Here is a 19,657-nt window from a genome sequence, read left to right as displayed (position 1 = left end):
ACAAACTGTATGGCCGTGGCAGGCTTCTTGTTAACTGTTCTTACAGCTTAAATTAATCCATTTCTATTAATCTATACCTTGCCACGTGGCTTGTGGCTTACCGGTACTTTACATCTTCCTTATCCTGATGGCGGCTGGCAGAGTCTCCCCGACTCAGCCTTCCACTTCCCAGCTCTATTCTCCTCCTTGTCCCGCCTATACTTCCTGCCTAGCCAATGGCCAATCAGTGTTTTAATTATTGACTAATCAGCAACACATTTGACATACAGAACATCCCACAGCAGGGGTATGCCTATTTAAGGCCCAGCTCACAGTCTAGCATGCCTAGTTAGTTAGGATTCAGCTCATTGGGGTGGGAGCAGGGTTCACACTTGATCACGTCAGTGAAGAGTCAAACGAGGGGAGTTGGGGATTTAGCTCAGTGGTAGAGCGCTTGCCTAGCAAGTGCAAGGCCCTGAGTTCGGTCCTCAGCTCTAGGAAAAAATTAAAAATAAATAAATAAATTTTTTAAAAAAGAGTCAACCGAGGGATAACTAGGAAGCTGGGAATAGACTAGTACCTGAGGAGTGGGGGAGGAGATACAGAAAATGAAACACCAGAGTACACAAGGCTCTAAGCCCCTCCATAGCTCTCCCTGATGGAGAACTCAGTCATGTCTGTGTGCCTTTCTCCCATAAGGTCTGTTAGTCACTGGAGAAAGCAGTCTCCATGAACTACCTCTAGGCTTCCATCTTGAGCACCAACCATCAGAGCATCTGGAGTGGGATAGGGTGGCCACCAACCCCGTGGGTGCTAGGTCTCCAGGATGGTCACTGGACCAGGTGACCTGCAGCCTCCTGGATGTGAGATGCTGGATGTGAGGGGGATGTGTGTGTGTGTGTGGAGACACCTGCCTGCACAGGGTGACCTGGCTGTCGGGAGCTGTAAGCTCCGAAGGAGTGATTTTGAGGTCACTTGCAAAGCCAGTGGCTGCAGATAGAAACCTCAGTGAACATCTGCCCTGAAGCAAGAAGCTTTGTCCCCCTGAGGGTAGAGTGAGGGACCTCACTGACCCATTCTTCTCCATTCAGCTAGCAGGAAAACATTTATTTTGCTACTTTCGGCTTCATTATTTATGAAGCTTTGTTTTAGTTTGGTTCCTATGATTGTGGTAAACACCACAACCAAGAGTAACTTGGAGAGGAAAGGGATTTGGGCTTATACATCCTGGTCACAGCCAGTCATTGGGAAGGCAGGGCAGAACCAATCATTGGGAAGGCAGGGTAGAAACTCAAGCAGGATCCAGGGCAGGACCCATGGAAGAAAGCTGCTGGGTGGCATACTGTGTGGAAGAGAGGGATTCTCGACCCTTTGGAGCCCAGAAGGTCATATGTGAGTCCTAGACACCAGACACTAAGCTATTTAATTTTGGTTTTGCTTAGCTTTAATTGTAACTTCCCTGGTTCTTCCCTTGTGGAATAAGAAAATGTAAGGTATTAACTTTCCATGAGCCCACAGTTGAGTGACTTCAGATTTTTAAAGAGATGTTGGGTTTTTAAAGAGAAACCTAAACTTTTAAGTTATTGGAATTGTTGAAAGACTCCGGGACTTTGAAAAGCTAAACTACATTTTCTGTCATGGTAATATTAACATGGCATCTTGGGGACAAACAACAAAGGAAAATGTATGGTTTGATGCTGATGTGTTTGTGTGTCAAGTTGACAGAAACTAGCCAGCACAGGGCCCGTGCCAGAGAAATAAATTCATATACCTGTCTTCCTGCTGAATATACCTTGAGTCAGTTTGATTCTCAGGCCCGATCTAAAGCCCTAGAGAGGCAGGGTGCCCTTCCTGCCAGCATCGTGGCTATCGGTGGCTGTGGACTCGAGCGGGGAGCCAGGGAACTTCTGTTAGGCTGTGTTAGGTCGAGCTGTGCCCCCAGCATCTGAAGTTGATGATCTAACACCAGAAACCTCAGACATGACTGTGTTTGAGAAGGGGGCCTTGGAAAGTTATGAAATAAGGTCACTAACGTGAATCAAAGCTCCTAGAAAGATTGACAGCTTACAGTGAAGCCGGTTAACTGATGAGAACCTCAGTGACTGTGGAGAAGTTGCAATGTTGCAGGTCCAGAGCCTAATTACAGTTTATCTCGGGCTATCTCTAGCCAACTTCAGGGCCGTTCCTTGCCTCCCTCTGTGTCTGACATAACAGCCTGTGACTAACAGGTACAACAACCACGAAACTCTGATTTCCCGAACCAAAAGGTGACGGTTGCCACCAGATAGCAGCTGAGGCCTAGAGCTGAAGAGCCCCTGCTTTTTTTTGTGGCCATCTATTTAATATTTCCGCCAATGTATTTGAAAAGTACCTTTGTTTATGGCTTTCCTTGTCCTGCTAAGATAAGAACTTCCAGAGGCTGAAGACAGCACAAAGAGAACATCTCGAGTTCAGTTCCCAGAACTCAGGTTGAGTAGCTCACAACTGCCTGTGACTCCAACTCCAGGAGACCTAATACCCTTTTCTGGACCATAGCAACACCTGCACTCATGTGCACATACAACACACACACACACACACACACACGCCTATAATTAGTAATTTTTTTTCCCTCGGGACAAGGTTTCTCTGTGTAGTTTTGGTGCCTGCCCTGGGTCTCCCTCTGCAGACCAGGCTGGCCTCGAACTCACAGAGATCCGCCTGGCTCTGCCTCCCAAGCGCTGGGATTAAAGGCGTGCGCCACCGCCGCCCGGCAATAATTAGTAAATTTAAAAGAAACTTTTTCAACTGTCACCGTGTTGGGGCATGGAGTTTGGGGTCATTTGAATGTGCTCCAGGGCAGTGATGGCTTGTATTTAGCTCCAGAATAAACTTTTATCCACTTTGAGGGGATAGTTATGCGTTATGTTGACACTAGGGGGAGCCCCAACCCAGCGTGCCTTCAGACACAGACTGGGGACCGCCCCTTGAAGATGACATCTGTAGACCCTGCAAGGGGCTGCAGGGGAACCAGCCCTGCCCCTCCTGGATCTCATCCTCCAGCCTTCAACTGGGAGACATTTTTCCAGTTGAACCCATCCAGGCTGTGGTTCTATGTAGACGGATTCTTACGTCGGGGTCATTTAAATCACCAAAATGTCTTCCGCCAAGCCTTCCTCTCTGGGTGAGTTCTGACCCATTGGCCTGGATGTAAATCCGATCACACTGACCCAGGGCCCTTCGTTCATTGTCCTGACTTTGCCTCCTGCCATCCTCATCTCTGAAGAAAAAGGAAGATTCTCAAATGGGAGAAAGCTCAGGCGTCCGGAACACACATTTGTGAGGCATTGTCTTTGGGAAGGCCCCGGGCTGTTGAAGAATCCAGAAGTACAGGAAAGCAGCAGACATGAAACCGCTGAAAAAAACCTCGAGCCTGCAGAGACCTCCGGGATGGCCCTCCACAAACAATCAGCCCTGCCTTGTGATGTCACAGCAGTACCTTAGCAACGGAGACTGAGCGTGCTCTGGACCGCTTTGCTGGAGGAGAGAAAGGGAGAGAGGCTGGCAGAGATGCCTTTGGTCTGAGGTTGCGCTGGTGGCTCCCTCCTCCCCTCTGGGTCAGGATGGAAAAGGATCCCCCCATTCACAGGAGGCACAGGCCTGGTCCTGGAGCCCTGCCTTCAGGAATAACCCCTGGATACCTCAAGGTGGCCAGTGAGGGGCCTGAACTCCAGAGGAGCAGGAGTGTGGGTGGCTTGCACCAGAAGGGGGATCCACCAGTCTGCATCAGGAAACTACTACGTAAGGAGCTAGGTGGGGGGGTGGCTCTCTCCTGGTGGGCTGGGAGGGCAGGCCAGACCCGACCCAACCTCAAGAAAGTAGAGTTTGTGGACATCTGAACATGGACAGTTTGTGCATCATGCAAGGCACATTCCCGTAAGAAGTAGCTGGCTTCTACCTCAAGAACTGCACCAGGCTATGGAAATCCTACCTTTCTCTTGACTGTTCTTTGCCAAGTACCTTTCACAGGAAGGATCAGGGCTAGAAGATTCTCCTTATAGTTAGCATCTTCTAAAACACAGGTGCATGTAGACAGGTATACTCAGGTGGGGCTGGCAGAGATCTTTATTTTATGTGTATGGGTGTTAGGCTAGCGTGTATGCCTGTGTTACTACGTACATGTAGTGCTATGAAGATCAGGAGAGGGCTTTGGATCCCCTGGAATTGGAATTAGAGTTATGAGCCCCCGTGTGAGTGCAGGGAATCAAACCCTGGACCTCTAGAAGAGCAGCCAGTGCTTTTAACAGCATTTCTCCAGCCCTTCCAGACCATTTTTAAATCCTTCTGGAAATATTTAAACCACCAGGAGGCCTTCCATGGAGCTACTCTCCTCAGGTCATTCTGACCCTTTGGCTGGGATGGGACTGAAACCTGCCTAGAATTGCCAAGGTCCAAATTGTTGTACAAAGCTATGTAACACACACACACACACACACACACACACACACACACACACACACGCACGCACGCACGCCCCCCACACAAAGCAAAAAGGCCTCTGCCTTGTGCTTCTCTGTTGGGCAGGCAGCTTCCATCCACAGATGCCCACAAGTCCGGGTCCAGCACTGTGGGCAGCAGAGGGAAAAGTGTGAGGTCTCCTGAGAAAGGGCACACACGGCACAGGCCAAGGCCAGGCGTGCTGAGCACAGGAGGGGACAGGCTCCCTTCTGGGAAGGAGGCAGCTTGAAAGCACCTAGCGTCTCTATGAAGGATAGCACGGGGGGGGGGGGGGTGGCTGGAGGGGATGGAAAGAGAGGACCGACTGGGGAGGAACTGTCTCCTGCATGGGCATCAACCAGTCTGGGAGCTGACCCCAAGGAAAGGGCTAGCCCGTTGTTAGGGAACCGTCCAGAGCAGGGCAGCCTCCAGTCCAGTCTCTGGGCTTGGCTTTTCCCACAACTCTTCTTTAACATTTTGGATTGCCCTCTGAATCCCAAAGCCACCATGGGGATCAGATAATACCAGCCATCCATGCTGAGGTCTGGCCTCCATGGCAACCCTGGGGGAGAATCCAGAATGAGGCCTCAGTGAAGTCATCTGCACATGACTCTTCCCGTGAGATGCTGTGCTGGGCTGCCAGATGCCTGGAAGGGGAGGGGAGGAAGTTACATGCAGAAGGAGTATGGCATGTCAAGGGAAAGCTCACAGGCCAACTAGTGCCTCCCAGGATCACTTGCACGATTCCCTGCAGTTACTTCCCTGAAGCTGTGGAATTCATGTCTCATGTCCACTTGTTAGGGTCTCCTCAGCCTTGAGCACATTCAAGGTACCTCTTGCCCCACGGGATAGAGGATAATTCAGATCACCTCAGTGGTGGCCCTCAGAGCTAGGAGGCATCAGTGGCCAGGATGTTCCTAAACAAGCCACCCCATCTCTAACAAGTGGCCATCTTGTGAGGGTCCCTTTTCCTTGTCTCCTGTCCTACCATTCCAGTAATCCATGCTGGGATGAGGAAGATCTGGGGACCCCTGAGTGTGTTCCAGGAGGCCCTGCATGCCCAGCCTGGGTCACAGAGGGAGAATAATAGAGCAAGGGGGTGGGCTTTTGCAACTGTGCATGAAGCAGGCTGAAAACTCTAGCCTAGGCATGGAAGGTGCTGGACTAAGGGGAAAGATGGACGTGTGTTTGGAGCATGGCCAAAGAAGTAGATGAGGAAAGGAACTCTTTTGAGCCATGGCTGTTCCCCCTCGGGCTGGCCTTGAACCTGCCCTGAGAGGAGTGCCAGGCAGGACAGTGAACCTGTGAGGTGGCAAACTGTGGGGAGGTCTAGGTGCAGGAGCCATCCTACCTTGGAATGCTCGTTTACTGACCGACCGCCCTTGCTGCTCAGACTCTGAGGATCCAAGAAATGACACTGATGACATCATCTGGTAAGTGGAAGACACGTTCTTCTGAAATGTGAGGACTGAGGTCGTGGGGAGCAGGGATGGAGCCCTCCCTCAGGGTCAGGACTTGGGAAGAGTCCTTTTAGTGGGGGTTGCTTGGGATGGTTGAGGATCCTCTTTATCTGAAGGATTCATCATGAAAACAGAACCCACCATAGTGTGTCCCCGAACTGCAGGCAGTCCTGCTCACTTCCTGGGTAGCCCTTCTGGCTGGTCCTTGTCTGGCATCATGCGGGCTTGGTGAAAGTATCTCAACAAATATCTCCATGTGCCTCTCCCAGAAAGGAAGCTCCACCTTGTCTCATGTCACCTGGGCCCCTTGAGGTGTCCTTGCTGAGCAGGGAGGGTACATAACCAGCCTCCTCACTATTGCTCAGATACAGCAGGCTGTCTGGCCCACCTAACACAGAGCCATCCCTCTGCACTGCCTTCCATGGGGCTTAAAGGTCATTGAACCCAAAGACCCTTCTCAGATCCCAACGTCTGTTCACCATGGGCCAGGCACAGGCCAGGCTGTCTGTTTACACATGATTTCCCATGAGCCCACACCAGTAGAAGGAGCTAGACCAGAAAGCATTGAGGTGGGAGGGATGCTGGTGCCTAGGATGCCACTGAAGGTGCCATTGGATGGTAGAACTAGGTACCCACATGTCACATAAGGCTGTAGCTGTTGTCTAGCCTCGGGAAAAGGACAGGCTGGAGCTCGGAAGGCCTTGGGGTGATGCAACCCAAAACACGTCAGAAGCCAGCAGCTATCTATCTGAGTCTTACCTCTGGCAACGGTGAGGATGTGCCTGTGTTCCCCGTAGTCACACTCAGCAAAGAACATGGAGTAGGGGAGCCACGAACGCAGACATGAGTGGCAGACACAGATCAGTCCACTGATCCCCACAGCCCTAAGGTCTCTACCTGGAGGGGGTCGGGCTGGTGTCTCCAGACAAGATGAGTTATTAGGTGACAGAGGAGAGCCTTTTTGCCCCCAAAGGGTCCACAGGCTTTACCCCACTCCCAGCGTTAGGGGAGGAGCCAGAAAGTCAGCAACTGATTCCTGTCGTGACACTTATTCCAAACCGCTTTTTCGACGCCTCCCCGACCCACTTATCCCCAGTCAGGTGAGCCTAGAGGAAGACAGAAGGAAAAAGAACCAGGATGAGCCCAGAAAACTGGACCCAAAGTGTGGGAAAACGGAGCCAGAGAAGAACGGCCCGGAAGCCAGCATCACAGAACAAGATGATGCCCGCAGAGGAAGAAGTACCTCAGTGGCCGAGGTCAGGCCTCGGGCAGCTCTGCACCCCCCTGCGCACCCCGGCCGCCTGCGTGGTGTCCCCTGTACTGACCTACTGGTATCTTCTTTGACTTATAGGGACAAGAGCCAGAGCCCATGAAGCTGAATAACCTTCTAGAAAAACAGGCAAGCATTTCTCCCTTTAGTCACAGGAGTTAAGATGTGCAAGTCTGTCTGTGCGCAACTCCCAGTGGGCTACGCGCACACTGTAGACTTGTAGCCCTTAAAGCCGTCTGAGCAGGTGCTGTGCTGTCCATCCAGGCTAGAAAGGGGTTCAGGGACCAAGCTCTGGACCTCTTTTCCTGACCCTGCAGCATCGTGCCCTAGCTTGCCAAACAAGGAAGTCAGTTAAGGTGTGGATCTTGAGATGATTTCCCCTTCCAATTGAACTTGACCCAGAATAATACACACACACCCCAGAGCCAGGCACACCTGACCTTGGTCACTGAGGGGCATCGGTGCAAGCCTCAGACTGAATTAGGAATTCCACGGTGCCCTTCATGAAGGAAGGTAGCTTTATCTTCCTTCCCAGACCATGTTCTAGGGAACAGTCACAGAGGGACACATATTTCACCGCACTTCACAGCAGAAGTCCTTGGCAAGATTCTGGGCCAGCCAAAGAGTCAGAGACCGAGGTGGCATACTCTGAGCTGCCGGATCATCCCGCTTTATAGAGTAGATCTCATTTCAGTGAAGCTTGGCTCTAGGCAAATGTATGGATGTGAGCCACATGCTCCCAGTAGGTCAGGGCTGGGGAGGGATCCCCAGGTCTTCACAGTGCCTTGTCACCTGAAGGCCCTACCACTTGAGGTGAGGAGGAAGAAACTCGTGGAATGTGAAGAGCTGGTTTCCCCTGAGTAGGAATGGGTCAGAAGGCCACACTCCTCTCATGCCCAGAGCTAGCCTTCTGGACACTGCTCTCTGTGCTTCAAAGGGGCTCTCTGTCATCACCAGAATCTGGTGGAACCACCCAGACCTAGATGTCTACAAGTCAGAGCCTTGCAGGTCCTTCCAAGCTCACTCACAAATTACTGCTTCCATCCATAGAAACCATCTGTGTTTGTGGAGATCGACCTGGGAGACCATATTGAAGAGGAGGTACAGCAAACCCTCCAGACCAGAGGTCTAAACTGCCCCCTGGGAGAGCACCCACACTGTGGGGGGCGGGTATAACAGATGCATGAAGGGTGAGGCAGAGACCCAAGGCCAGAAGTTCCCGGGACTCTCCATGGTGCTAGTGCTGAGGACCGACTGTGGGTGTAGAAGGAAAACACCTGTGTCTCCTCTCTCTCTGCTTTAGCACAAACCTGGGTCCTTGGGCGCCCAGAGCTGCTGAGGGAGCCTCAGAAGGAGGCTGAGAGAATGGGAGACCGATGGCTTTCTCAGTAACAGCTCAAAACACTCATGACCTCTTGTGCTTGAGTTGCCCACCGTGGAACCATATACCCACATCTCCAGGTTGTTTCCTGAAGCTCTCACAGCAGTGGCCTGGGAATTAGGTATCACCATTATCTCATCACTGCTGTCATCACCGTCTCCAACAGTACCACCACCATCCTCACCACTGGTCTCACCGCCATCATTACCGTCAACATTATCACTGCCGTAGCAACCGTTGCTGTCATTGTTACCACTATCTCCATCATATTTCCACCCTTGATATCATTGTCACCATCACCATCATTGTCGTATCACCACCACCACCACCGCCACCATCACCAATATCACTGCCATCATCATCAATATCACCACCACATAGTCACCATCATTGTCATCACCGTCAACATTATCATTACATCACCAATATCATTATCCATAAAATGATGAGACTTTCTCAGTGGCTCATCAACAGAATTATTTGGGGTCTTCCTCCAATCCTCTGCTGTAATGAGCAGATGTCTTTCTGGATGATTCCTGAAGTTCTCAGTTGACGAGTTTAAGGAGCACCTGAGGGTTGGTTCCTTTCCAGATTACACCTGTTACACCTTCAGCTTCCGAATCACACTATATATGGTAAAAAGACTGGTCACTAAGTCTCTATGAGGCTGCTCATGGGGCCCCGAGTTCTAAAGACTCCAGAAAGGTCAGCCAATAGCAGAAGTAGACCGAGAGGCCAGTTCTCTCCATCTGTAGCCCAGGAGCCATAGAGGCTCACACGGGGAGCCATGGAGGCTCTCACGAGGACCCAGAGTCCCTTGTTGGGCATTCCCACTCGACAGAGTACTGTCTGGAAGGAGGACATTCAGGGCCACAGTAAACTGCCTTTCTCTGTCCCTATCTGACCTTGGGTGGGTACCATAGGTTGTTGTACCCCCTCCCACAGGTGGTGACCTGTGCCGTGAGAGAAGAGAAGAGGCTTCCAATGGACACAGGGGACTTGTCAGAGGATGAGTGAGTATTGCTCAGGGGATAACTTGGATGGGGGTGCTTATCAGAGTGACATTCCCACCACAAACTCCTACGGTGGCGGCACTGTGCCTTCCTGCCTTTCCTCCATCCCCTGAGCCATGCATAAGCCAAGTGATTATGGGGACCAGACGGGCCAAGGAACAAGCAACAATATGGTAAACACTCTCAGAGCCTGGGAACAAATTTACCAGGAGCCACATCTCACTCCACCACCAAACCACGTCTCCTCAGCCAGCAAAGTGGCAAGAAGCAGAAGGTGTCAGCGTCCCCCATTGGGAAGACCCTGCACACATGGATGCCATCAGGGAGAGAGCCTCTCGGAGCTGGGCTTAGGCCTACAGGGTTTTGCATACTGGTACTAGGACTCATGCCTCTGAGGGGACCAGCAAAATTTTGAGACTTCCTGAAGTTCAGAGGCATCAGCCACAAAGGATGTTGGGATCCAGGCAGATACTTGCCTCTGGCTCACGGATCTATTTTACTTCATTTCTGACAATACAGAGAAATACAAAGAACAATAGCAGTTACTCAAATCCCCACCCCCTCAGAATTAGTGTCTTTGTTAGTATTTTGGCTTATTTATTCAGGTTTTCAAGATAAAATTTCTCTTTTGGATTTGTAAAACTGGCATGTGGTCTTCAAGGAACAGACACTGTGGAACAGCAGAGAAAAGGAGTTTAAGAATCACCCCTAACCCTACCTTATAGACCCAGGACACTGCTAGGCTGCATGATCCTTGACGTCATACTCAGACATAAGCTGGGTTTGTGCAGGGTGGTGGGTACCCCTTAGCCCTCTGCTCGGTGGGCAGTTGGGAATTATTGTTATGGTGATTGCCATCTTTGCTTCAAGCTTCTGTCTTGGGGGAAGGAATTCAGTGATTTTGTTCATTTACACTGCGAAGTTTCCCTGACTGACCTCCACATTACCAGGCCATGACAGGTGACCATATCAAGCTTTACCAAGATATCAGGACACTCTTTTCACACTCCCTGGTCCAGACCTGATAGATGCAAGTCTTCTCCAAGTGATTCCTTTTCTCTCTGGTTCTTGGATGAATTTAACCAGAGGCAAAAGGCTGATTGGCTTTACACTTTATCTTGAGAGATAGTTAAATCTGTTGTCTGCATCTGGGTTCTAATCCCTAATACTCACTACCCTAGGTAGAGTAGGTGCCAGAGTAGCCCTGAGAGCTGGCAGTTACCTGGTAGGGATGAGGGTCCTACATGTAACCTGATTAAGACAGGTGCCAGGACACCCATCTGTGCCTCTCGCCTTGTTGATTTCCAATTTTATGCCCAGGACCCCTCAGTGAGGTAGGCCAACCATGCACCCACAGCCCCATTGCTGCCTGCTTGGGCAGCTTTGATCATGAGTTGGGTGATTGCCTTCACAGGATAGTGGGAACCACTGCCTCCTATGGGCGGAAAATAAATGGAGGTTACCTTTCTCCACCTCCAGGCTTTGCTGCCTGGAGGTTATGACTAGGTTCAGTTGGTCTCTTGTATTTAAAGAGTCCCTCTAGCCAGAAAATAAGAGACTTGGGTACCTGAAGGACAAAAATAAGCAACTAGCTTTGGAATCTGGTTTGGAAGAGAGTTGAGCTGGCTTGGGGGAAAGCCTTGCTTCCCTGGGTCTTTGTGGAGTGAGAGCAGTGAGGTTTGAGAGTGTGGAGTGGGGGCTGCCGTCCATGGGGCTGGTGTGTTACAGGGCAGGGAGGGCATTCCTATTCCCATGTTCTTGGCGTCCAGGACAAGGACCAGCTGGGTATGCTGCATCCCATATTCCACAAAGAAGAAGGTGAAGGAAGCTACCAGTGCTTTGGAGAAGGTATTCAAAACCTGGAGGGCAGGGAAGGGTGGGACTCTGAATGGCTAGGGGCACGGGGGTGGTATGCCCACTCCAGAGCCCCTCTGGCCAGATCCCTGGGGGTTCCATTTCCATCTCGCAAGGCCAGCCATGGCTGGGAGAAAGGACAGTGATGCTGTAATGTAGAGACCCCTAATCCGCTGTAGCCCAAGAATACTCAGGGGCATGGACCACCCAGGTGTGTACCCTGGCCTCCAGAGACATGATGATGTGATGTTTGTAGATCATGTTCTTCCTCCGTGGGATGTGGACACAGGCAGGACGGTGGCTAAGTCCTCCATAGGCACCTGTCAGTAATGGTGGGTGATGCTGATAGTCCTACCCTGAAGATCTTGGAAACATCTAGAAGTAGCTATGGGCCCAAATCCATGATGTAACATGGTGCTCAGGGGAAGGCATTGTGGGTGCCAAGGTCCCTGCAGGGTAAGGTCAGGGATGCCCAGCAGCCTGAGTCACCTCTGTGCTTGTTGCTGGGCACAGGCCCTGGTAAAAATTGGGGAACAAGAGCCCCAGTATTACCATATAATCCACATCATGGGAACTCCTATCTTTAGGTCTGATCATGGCCATGCACTGCCACCCACTAGGTGTAGGAACTCAATATCCCCAGCTTTGTTATCACCAGACATACAAGTTAAATGTGCAAGGATAACAGGGCTGCAGAGATATTGTTTAATGCCTGAGGAGGCCTTCTGGAACAAACCCCAAGCCCAGGCAAGTTGGGTCAGGGGCTATCACCTTCCCAGTCCAGCCGGCTGTCTTCCCAGCCTGATGCTAGAGCCAGCTTCTTTCTTGGAGGTCACCACAGTCGTGGTCCCAAGTGATAGATGCCAGGATGCCAGGACCTCAGGAATATCTAGGCATCTTGACCTAAAGACAGGGAGCCTGAGCTCCTTGGGGAGAATGCTCAGAGCTGATTCACAGGGTCCAGAAGGGGAACCAGGACAGCCAGGCGAGAGCAGAAGGCTGATAATGCATGCACACTTCCTACCTTGCTTAGCCAGTTGAATGAGAGATAGACATGCTTGACATTCACATAGGTATGTTCATATGTACATAGGACACACATGTACACACCCATACACATGTGAGTGTGCGGGGCTATGCGCCTCAGCTCCTCATACACATACCACACACACATGCCCACCCTTGTACAGTCACATGTATAATGCACAGTGCACACATTCACATTTACATACCTCATATGCATTCCCTTACATAGTACATAGTACGTTTGCACATTTACATACCTCGAACACACATTTCCTTACATAGATAACTGAAACTGTGACCTCTCAGGGTGAGAGTCTTGAGGAATTTACTTTGCAGGGAGGCCCTTGTCCAGGTAGAGAGGGGAGGAAGGCCCACCCATCAGTTTCTACCCAGACCCCTGACTGCAAGGGCAAGCCTTTCCCATATTATTACTCATGGGACACAAACGGGCCCAGATGGTCCTCTGAGTGGGTCTACACAGTAAAGCGAGGCAACCCCTTGGGCCCACTATGTAGTTTTGAACCTGTCCCATCCACCAGCTGCCACCAGAAAGGTACTCTAGAGACACACTTCAGAACAGACAGCTGCTGGCACCTTTGCCAGGGTGGAAGAAGAGGCCTTGGCCATGGCTCCTGCTCTCTTGCCACAGAGCAGGCATCAGTGTGAGTCTGTCTACCTGTCCGTCCTTTGTCACCATGTCTGGATGGCAGTTTCGTGTTGGCCAAGGCCAGGCCTCTGGATACAACCTTAGCTTAAGTCTCGATGATGTTGTTCCTTCTGTGTGTCTTTGTCGAGGGTCACGGCATCTGCCAGGTCCAAGGGTGGATATCATATTTGGAAATCATATTACGAAGGGCTCAAGGCATATTTTGAACCTTGGTTCTGAGCATTCCTGCGCGCCTGAGACCTGGCTCTCACTTTCCTGCCTATGCATCCATCTATCTGTGGATTCTGAGCCCTGTGGCTTCTTAGCATCATTTGCCCCATCAGAGAAGAGAGGTCCTGGCAGGGGGAGAAGAGGGTGGTCACCCTGTGCTGAAGGCTCAGCCTCAGGGCGGGAGCTCAGCTATACTTGGGCAGCAGCTGGCAGCAGCCAGTTTCACTGGGAGGGTGAGAAAGGCCTGGAACTTGAGGAACAAGAGGTTTCTGCACTCTGCCCACATGTCCACGGCTGGTAAAGATGCGGAACCACTCATCCGCGTGAGCGCGGGGTCTTTCTTGCCGCTGCTTCTGGTGGCCAGAGGCCGTTGAAGAACACCTACTGTTTCCATCCAGCACAGCCACTGGCTCCTCGGATCCAAGTGAGGCTGGGATTCAGGGAGGATTGACAGCCTGGCTTCTGGGGTCCCAACTCCCATCGCCTGGTGCTCACCAGGAGCCCTTGTGACTCAGACCCCGAGAATCCCATCCCCCTCCGGCTGCATCTTCCCAACCAGGTACTGACGCAGGCTTGGCTTTGTTAGAACCACCAGTGGTCTCAGGACAGGACCTATCTGACTCAGCCACTAGTAGATCTCTCTGGGGACTAAGGGAAGACAGCCCAGGCCTGGAACAGCTTCGTGATCCCCCCTTCCATGGGCAGGGCCAGAGTGACAGCAGCCAACGGAGACCCACAGCAGGGACCCTCCTCCAATCCAAGGCCAATCACAGGTAAGGTCGAAAATGGCAGTGAACTCCTGACCTTCTGGTAGAGGGGTCACTGCAGAGGGAGGGCGCATGGACCTCGTCTCAGGTCAGGGGTAGAATGTTACAAGTTGGGGTCCCATTGCCCCTGAGTTTATAAAACACTGAGTTTTCAGTGTATAATGAGCATGGTCACTGAACTGTTTTAAGGTGCCAGTCAGTACCTGAGACAAGGGATGCCCATGGACCAAGGCCCCCATGGGCCCTTCCTGTAGCTGGATAGACAATAACTCTTGATCCTTCTTATTTTAGCCACAAAGGGTTTCATAAAAATTAGTCTTTGGGTAAATATTAGTCAAGCTACTGAAGACATGAGGGCAGGATTCGTATGGAGGTGGGTGGTAGGTCGAGGGTGTTGGGGGAAGGGTGCCCTGTTAGCTGTGTGGGCTTGTGATTATCAGTCTCTCCCATCACCTCTGCAGAGCGGGCTTCTGCAGCCCGCCAACCTCCCAGCAGTTCCTGCTCTGTCTTCCCCAGGCTTTAGTGCAAACACGAGGACTAGGACTTTAGCCTGCCTGATGGCGCCCCCTGGCGACCCGGGTTCTCCAGTCCTCTTCGCTTGCTTTCAGTCCTAGGCACCAACTATGCAGGACGCAGGGGCATGCCACCCCACCGGCGTCACAGGGTGTAAGCTCCAGCTAATCGCTCACTAAAGGAAAACAACACCGTGTGACCGCCTCGCTGGAGTTACGATGTCATACGTAGGCAACCCCCAGGCCGCAGCTGGAGAGGAGAAAGGCCAAAGTCACCTCTGAACTGTCCCCTCCCTACACCCATACATACCCTTGCTCCCCCAAGCCTTGGGCCACAGCCTTCCTTAGTAGCTCTACCTGGAAGCCTGGTTCTCTAAGGATGCTTGGGGATGTGAACTCCCCCAATCACGTTCCCATGTGACTCCCCCCACACACACACAAAAAAAAAAAGCAAAACAATTCCTCAAACATGTACCTCTGAAGCCCTGAGTGCCTGGACTCATCAAGGACATGGTGGACATGGTGAGTTCATGGAAGACAGAGGGTAGCAGAAGCTTGATCCCCTAATGGGCTTCTGGTGTTGTCACGGTCACTAGGAGGCATGGGGGCAGGGTGGGAGGGTCCACCGCCGCCTCCGTCCCAGAGCAAGAAGACCCTATCAGACTCATAATTGACAGCAGCCCGGCATATGTGCAGACCACAGAACCCAAGCTGGGATGGAGAGGACAAGAAGTGATGATTCTAGGGTGATCTGTGGAGTTGGGGCTTCGATTTGAAAGGTTCGAAAGAGTCCTCGGGCCACTGATGCGCATGGTCCTTGCATGCGGGAAGAAGTTGGTTAGAAAGAAGAGTTACTGGTGCGTGTACAGACAGAGACAACAGCATAGGCCGGTGTTCTGGGAGGAGTTGGTCAGGTAGGCATGCCAGAGGCTCTGATAAGCACCCAAGCCCATGAGGCAGAGGGGGGGTGGGTCCCCTCTGACAGGTATCAGGGGAATGGCGAGGTTCCCTGTAGTCAGGCCCTCTCTTCTTCCCTAGCGAGAGGCTGGGGCAGTGGAGAGTGCAACTTTAAGGATGTAAGGAGGTGTGGTCCATGTGGTGTCCTGGAGTCTAACAACCTATGAGCTTCCTTGGGGCAGTAAGGCTGGCACCTGTCATTCTCCTGGGGTCAGGACACCTGGAGAGTTTGTTAGGGGGTTAGAGATTGGCAGGTTCTGAGTGGAGAGCCTGCAAGTGAGCCCCAGTGTGGTCTGAATTCTGCCGATATTCTTGGCATCTTCCCTGTGTAAGCTTAGCTTTGGGGGCACATTTTCAGAGCTCATGCAGTGTGAACACAGCTGAAAAAAGTGACCTGTGGTTTCCAGACCCTCCCAGGGGTGGACAAACGCTCTTCAAGGGGGAGGGAGGCTGGAGGCTGTCTCGGTGGAGGAACCCCTGGTTTCAGCCATCTTGTTTGGTTCTGACACAGCTTAAGGCATCTTAAGGGATGACCCTTGCTTTACAGAGGGGGGAACTGAGGTACAGGGAGCAGGCAGGAAGCTGAGGCAGAGCCCAGAGACTGAGCAGCACTGAGGTGGAGCCCACATCCTCATGGGCTATCCCATAAGCTTGCTCCACCCCTTCTCCCAAGCTGGTGACCTCTCACTTCAGCTCTGGTCCCGCTCATCACACATCCAGCCCTGTGGAAGGACCTAACCCTACTCTCAGTGCCCATGATGAGGAAGACTTCATTCTCCAAGAGCCTGTTTGCCACATTCAAGGACCCTTGTCTCCCAAAAAGCCCTATCCCACCCAAATAGTACCCGCTTCTGATCCAAGACCTCTGTTTCCCAAGGAGTTCCCATATACTCCACCATTTCATTTTCTAGGAGTGGCAGTCATGGCCATAAGATTCTTATCTGTGGCCTCAACTAGACTGGGGCTAAAGAGTTCCGGCTCAGTGTAGCCCCAGGGCTGTATAGAGTGAATAAGAAGGTATAAGCCGCTGGGTGAGTACCAGGTGCTCAAGGCTGAAGTCAACTCCCCCATCCCAAGACAGTTTCTTGTCCTTGGTCAGTCCTGTGTACTCGGCCTCCCACTGTCCAGTTTCCCACCCCACCCCTGGCATCTAGGCAGTTTAGGAGCAGTTCCCTGCAGTCCTGCATCTGTCACTGAGAGAGAGGAGCCTCAGGAATTGGCACCACAGGGAAAGTCCCCAGTCAGCTGCTCTGCAGAACCAGGTTGTGGGGCAGGCCCAGACATGTGGAGACATGCCTGCAGCCTTCCCTGAGCTTCCAAGCCTGCCTAACCCACCTCCCACTCAGGTCCTCTGAGGACTGGCTGGCAAGGAACCCAGTGACATCCTCCTGAGTTCGCTGCCAAGTTTCCTGCCTGAGGTGGGAACAGCCGCAGATTCCAGGAACCAGCGGGGGAATCTGGCATGATAGGTAGACCGGGAAAGAACAGAGCCCCAGGATTCACGCTCTGCGGGGCTGAGGGGCATGACCTTTGAGGCTCTCCCGTCAGCCTGACTCAGCATCTGCTTGGCATGGCTCAAGGTTTCCCAAGTAATTGGGAGAGAGTCATTTCCATTCCAGATGTGTAGGGGTGTCTCTCATAGCTGGTTTTGTAAACTGCAACACCCCCAGCCTGCAGCTCAGACACCTCATGACTTCAGAACCAGACTGGGGAACACCTTGGTTCAGTGTCTCCAGCCAAGTATACCATTAATGTCATAGGCCCAACATCCATTGACATGCTGGACACAAGGAGCAGGACGATGTCAGGGATGTCACTCCATGCACGGCCTCGAGGCTCAGGAGGTACTAAGGTCCTTCCCTGGGCCACTGTCTCCTGCTGGCTGAAGAGCATGCACCGAGCATGCGTGGAGCCCGGCAGCTGAGACTCTAGGTGGCGCTGTCCTCCAGGGCGGAAAGGGGTTCCTACAGACTCACCACCTGTCATGAGTGTGCTACATCAGGAACACAGTGAACGGTCTCAGTTTGGGGATTCGAGGGGGACACTGGCATAGAATGTTCTGTTGGGCAAGAGGTTTACTAGAATTAACACCATGGACATGGGCAAGAGGGGCTCTAAGGAACGTTCAGGCTCCAATTACCGTGGATAGGCAGCACGGCGGGGACTCTGAGGAGACGCATCGTGGCAGGGGTTCCTTCTAAGTGTTCTAGGAAATGGGGGAAGACTTCTACAAGCCTAAAGCTAGGTTGTCCCTGACTCTTGAGTGGCAGGGGAAAATAGGTTAAGGATGTGTGGGGTACAGGGAACTTTCAGGGGTCCTGAGAAGTCTGAAAACTCATAAGCTTCCTTGGAAAGTAAAAATGGTGCTGACCATCTCTGGAATCTGGACACCTGAGGAGTGTGCATACAAATCACTGACAGGCCCTTGGGTGTCGGTCTCTCCCTGTAGCAGTGGGAATCCCAGGGTCAACTATGAGGCTGGAGAGAGCGCCACAGATGGGCATAGCTGAGAAGCGTCTGGTCTGGGATTCGAACACACTGATAGACATGTTTGTGTCCACACTGTCAGATTTCATTGAGTAACAAGTCACAAACTACTTGTTTTGTTGGTTACAGTTTGGCAAGTAATCCAGTTTTCCTTTAATAGCTAACCATTGGCAAAACAAGTGAGTCTATTCCAACCTAGTTTTATATGCAAAGTATATGTCTGTGTATGGGTTTGTGCATGTGAATGCCGATGCCCTCAAGGTTGGTGTTGGGTCCCCAGCCCCCCTGCCCCACCCCTGCACCCCGCTCTCCCACCCCTCTACCCCCCAACCCTGGGAGTTACCAGCTCTTGAGACTCATCCGACATGACTGCCGGCCACGAACTCAGCTCCTCTGCAAGGATCCTCTGTGTGTGTTCCTAATGGCTGAGCCCTTATTCCAAATATTCTCAAATTACACATTTCCACATCACACAGTGACCATCTATAATGTATATGTGTAGATCACAGGAAGTCTCCAAAGGGTTAAAGAATTCAAGCAGTTCAAAGAGACCTCACTGAGAGGCAGCACCCCCAGTGGTTCTCAACCTTCCTAATGCTGCGACCCTTTAATACAGTTCCTCGTGGTGACCCTCAACCATAAAATTATTTCCTGACGACTTAACTGTAATTTTGCCAGTGTTATGAATCGTAATGTAGATATCTGGTATGTGACCCCTGTGAAAGGATCATTGGACCCCGGCAGGGGCCTCGAGCCACAGATACACAGAGTCCCTGCAGGAGTTTGATGCCAAACCCTGTGGAGGTCTGACTGTTGGAGGCACTGCATGGAGACAAGCTTCTGGGCAGAGTTCCGCTGTCTGACCAGGTGTGGGACCAGACGCTATTGAGACAAAGTATAGAACTGGCTCCTGATGATTGAATAGACAGGCAATTTGAGTACTCCGTATCACCTGTGCGCACACCAAGCCGAGATGAAGCTCCTGAGTCTGCCAGGCGCTCTTGGCCTCTCAGTCCTCCTCCAGGATGCTCAGGTGACAAGGAGGTGACCATCTCACTGCCCCATTGCTGACTAAGGTATCCTCTATAGGTCTAGGTAAAGACGTTGAATTGATTTTAACACACTCTGTACACCTACAATGCCAATTTGAGTTTATAGGGTGGCATCTTTACTTAGGAATAAATATCAGACTATGCCTCATGGAGGTATGGGACATGTGCTTTTAAATGCCAAACAAGGTACAGGACACCCCAACTCTGCATTTGGACTGAAAATGGAGCCTCACGGTGTGCTGCCTAGTTTTGTATCAACTTGACACAAACGAGAGTCCCTGGAAAGGAGGGAACCTCAATTGAGAAAATGCCACCATAAGATCGGCTTGTAAGGCATTTTCTTAATTAGTGATTGATGGTGGGGGGGGGGGCCCAGTCCATTGTGGGTGGGACTATCCCTAAGCTGGTGGTCCTGGGTTCTATAAGAGAGCAGCCTGAGCAAGCCATGAGAAGCAAGCCATGAGGAGCAAGCCATGAGGAGCTAAGCCATGAGGAGCTAAGCCATGAGGAGCAAGCCATGAGGAGCTAAGCCATGAGGAGCAAGCC

General features: G+C 51.7%; 1 protein-coding gene across 3 annotated transcripts; it reads left to right on the top strand.

The window, feature by feature from the left end:
* On the top strand, positions 1-18,325 carry CUNH13orf46 (chromosome unknown C13orf46 homolog). Of its 3 annotated transcripts, none has more exons than XR_008221385.1 (8): positions 1-3,759; positions 5,849-5,888; positions 7,012-7,171; positions 7,267-7,314; positions 8,236-8,286; positions 9,512-9,579; positions 11,349-14,109; positions 14,712-18,325. XR_008221385.1 is itself a non-coding variant. In XM_052751721.1 (8 exons), the coding sequence occupies exons 1-8, from the start codon at positions 3,582-3,584 to the stop codon at positions 13,986-13,988; spliced, it is 702 nt and encodes a 233-aa protein (XP_052607681.1). In that variant the 5' UTR covers positions 1-3,581; the 3' UTR covers positions 13,989-18,325. The 3 variants fall into 3 exon arrangements, 2 of the variants coding, with proteins under 2 accessions (XP_052607681.1, XP_052607680.1); XM_052751721.1 differs by having other exon boundaries at positions 1-3,771; positions 11,349-11,427; positions 13,923-18,325; XM_052751720.1 differs by having other exon boundaries at positions 11,349-18,325.
* Positions 18,326-19,657: the final 1,332 nt, after the last annotated feature.

This window comes from Peromyscus californicus, unplaced genomic scaffold (assembly GCF_007827085.1).
Source record: "Peromyscus californicus insignis strain IS unplaced genomic scaffold, ASM782708v3 Scaffold_23__1_contigs__length_62951481, whole genome shotgun sequence".
Taxonomy (NCBI): Eukaryota; Metazoa; Chordata; class Mammalia; order Rodentia; family Cricetidae; genus Peromyscus; species Peromyscus californicus.
Note: the sequence above shows the minus strand (reverse complement) of the source record. Positions and strands in the feature narration are given on the sequence as shown.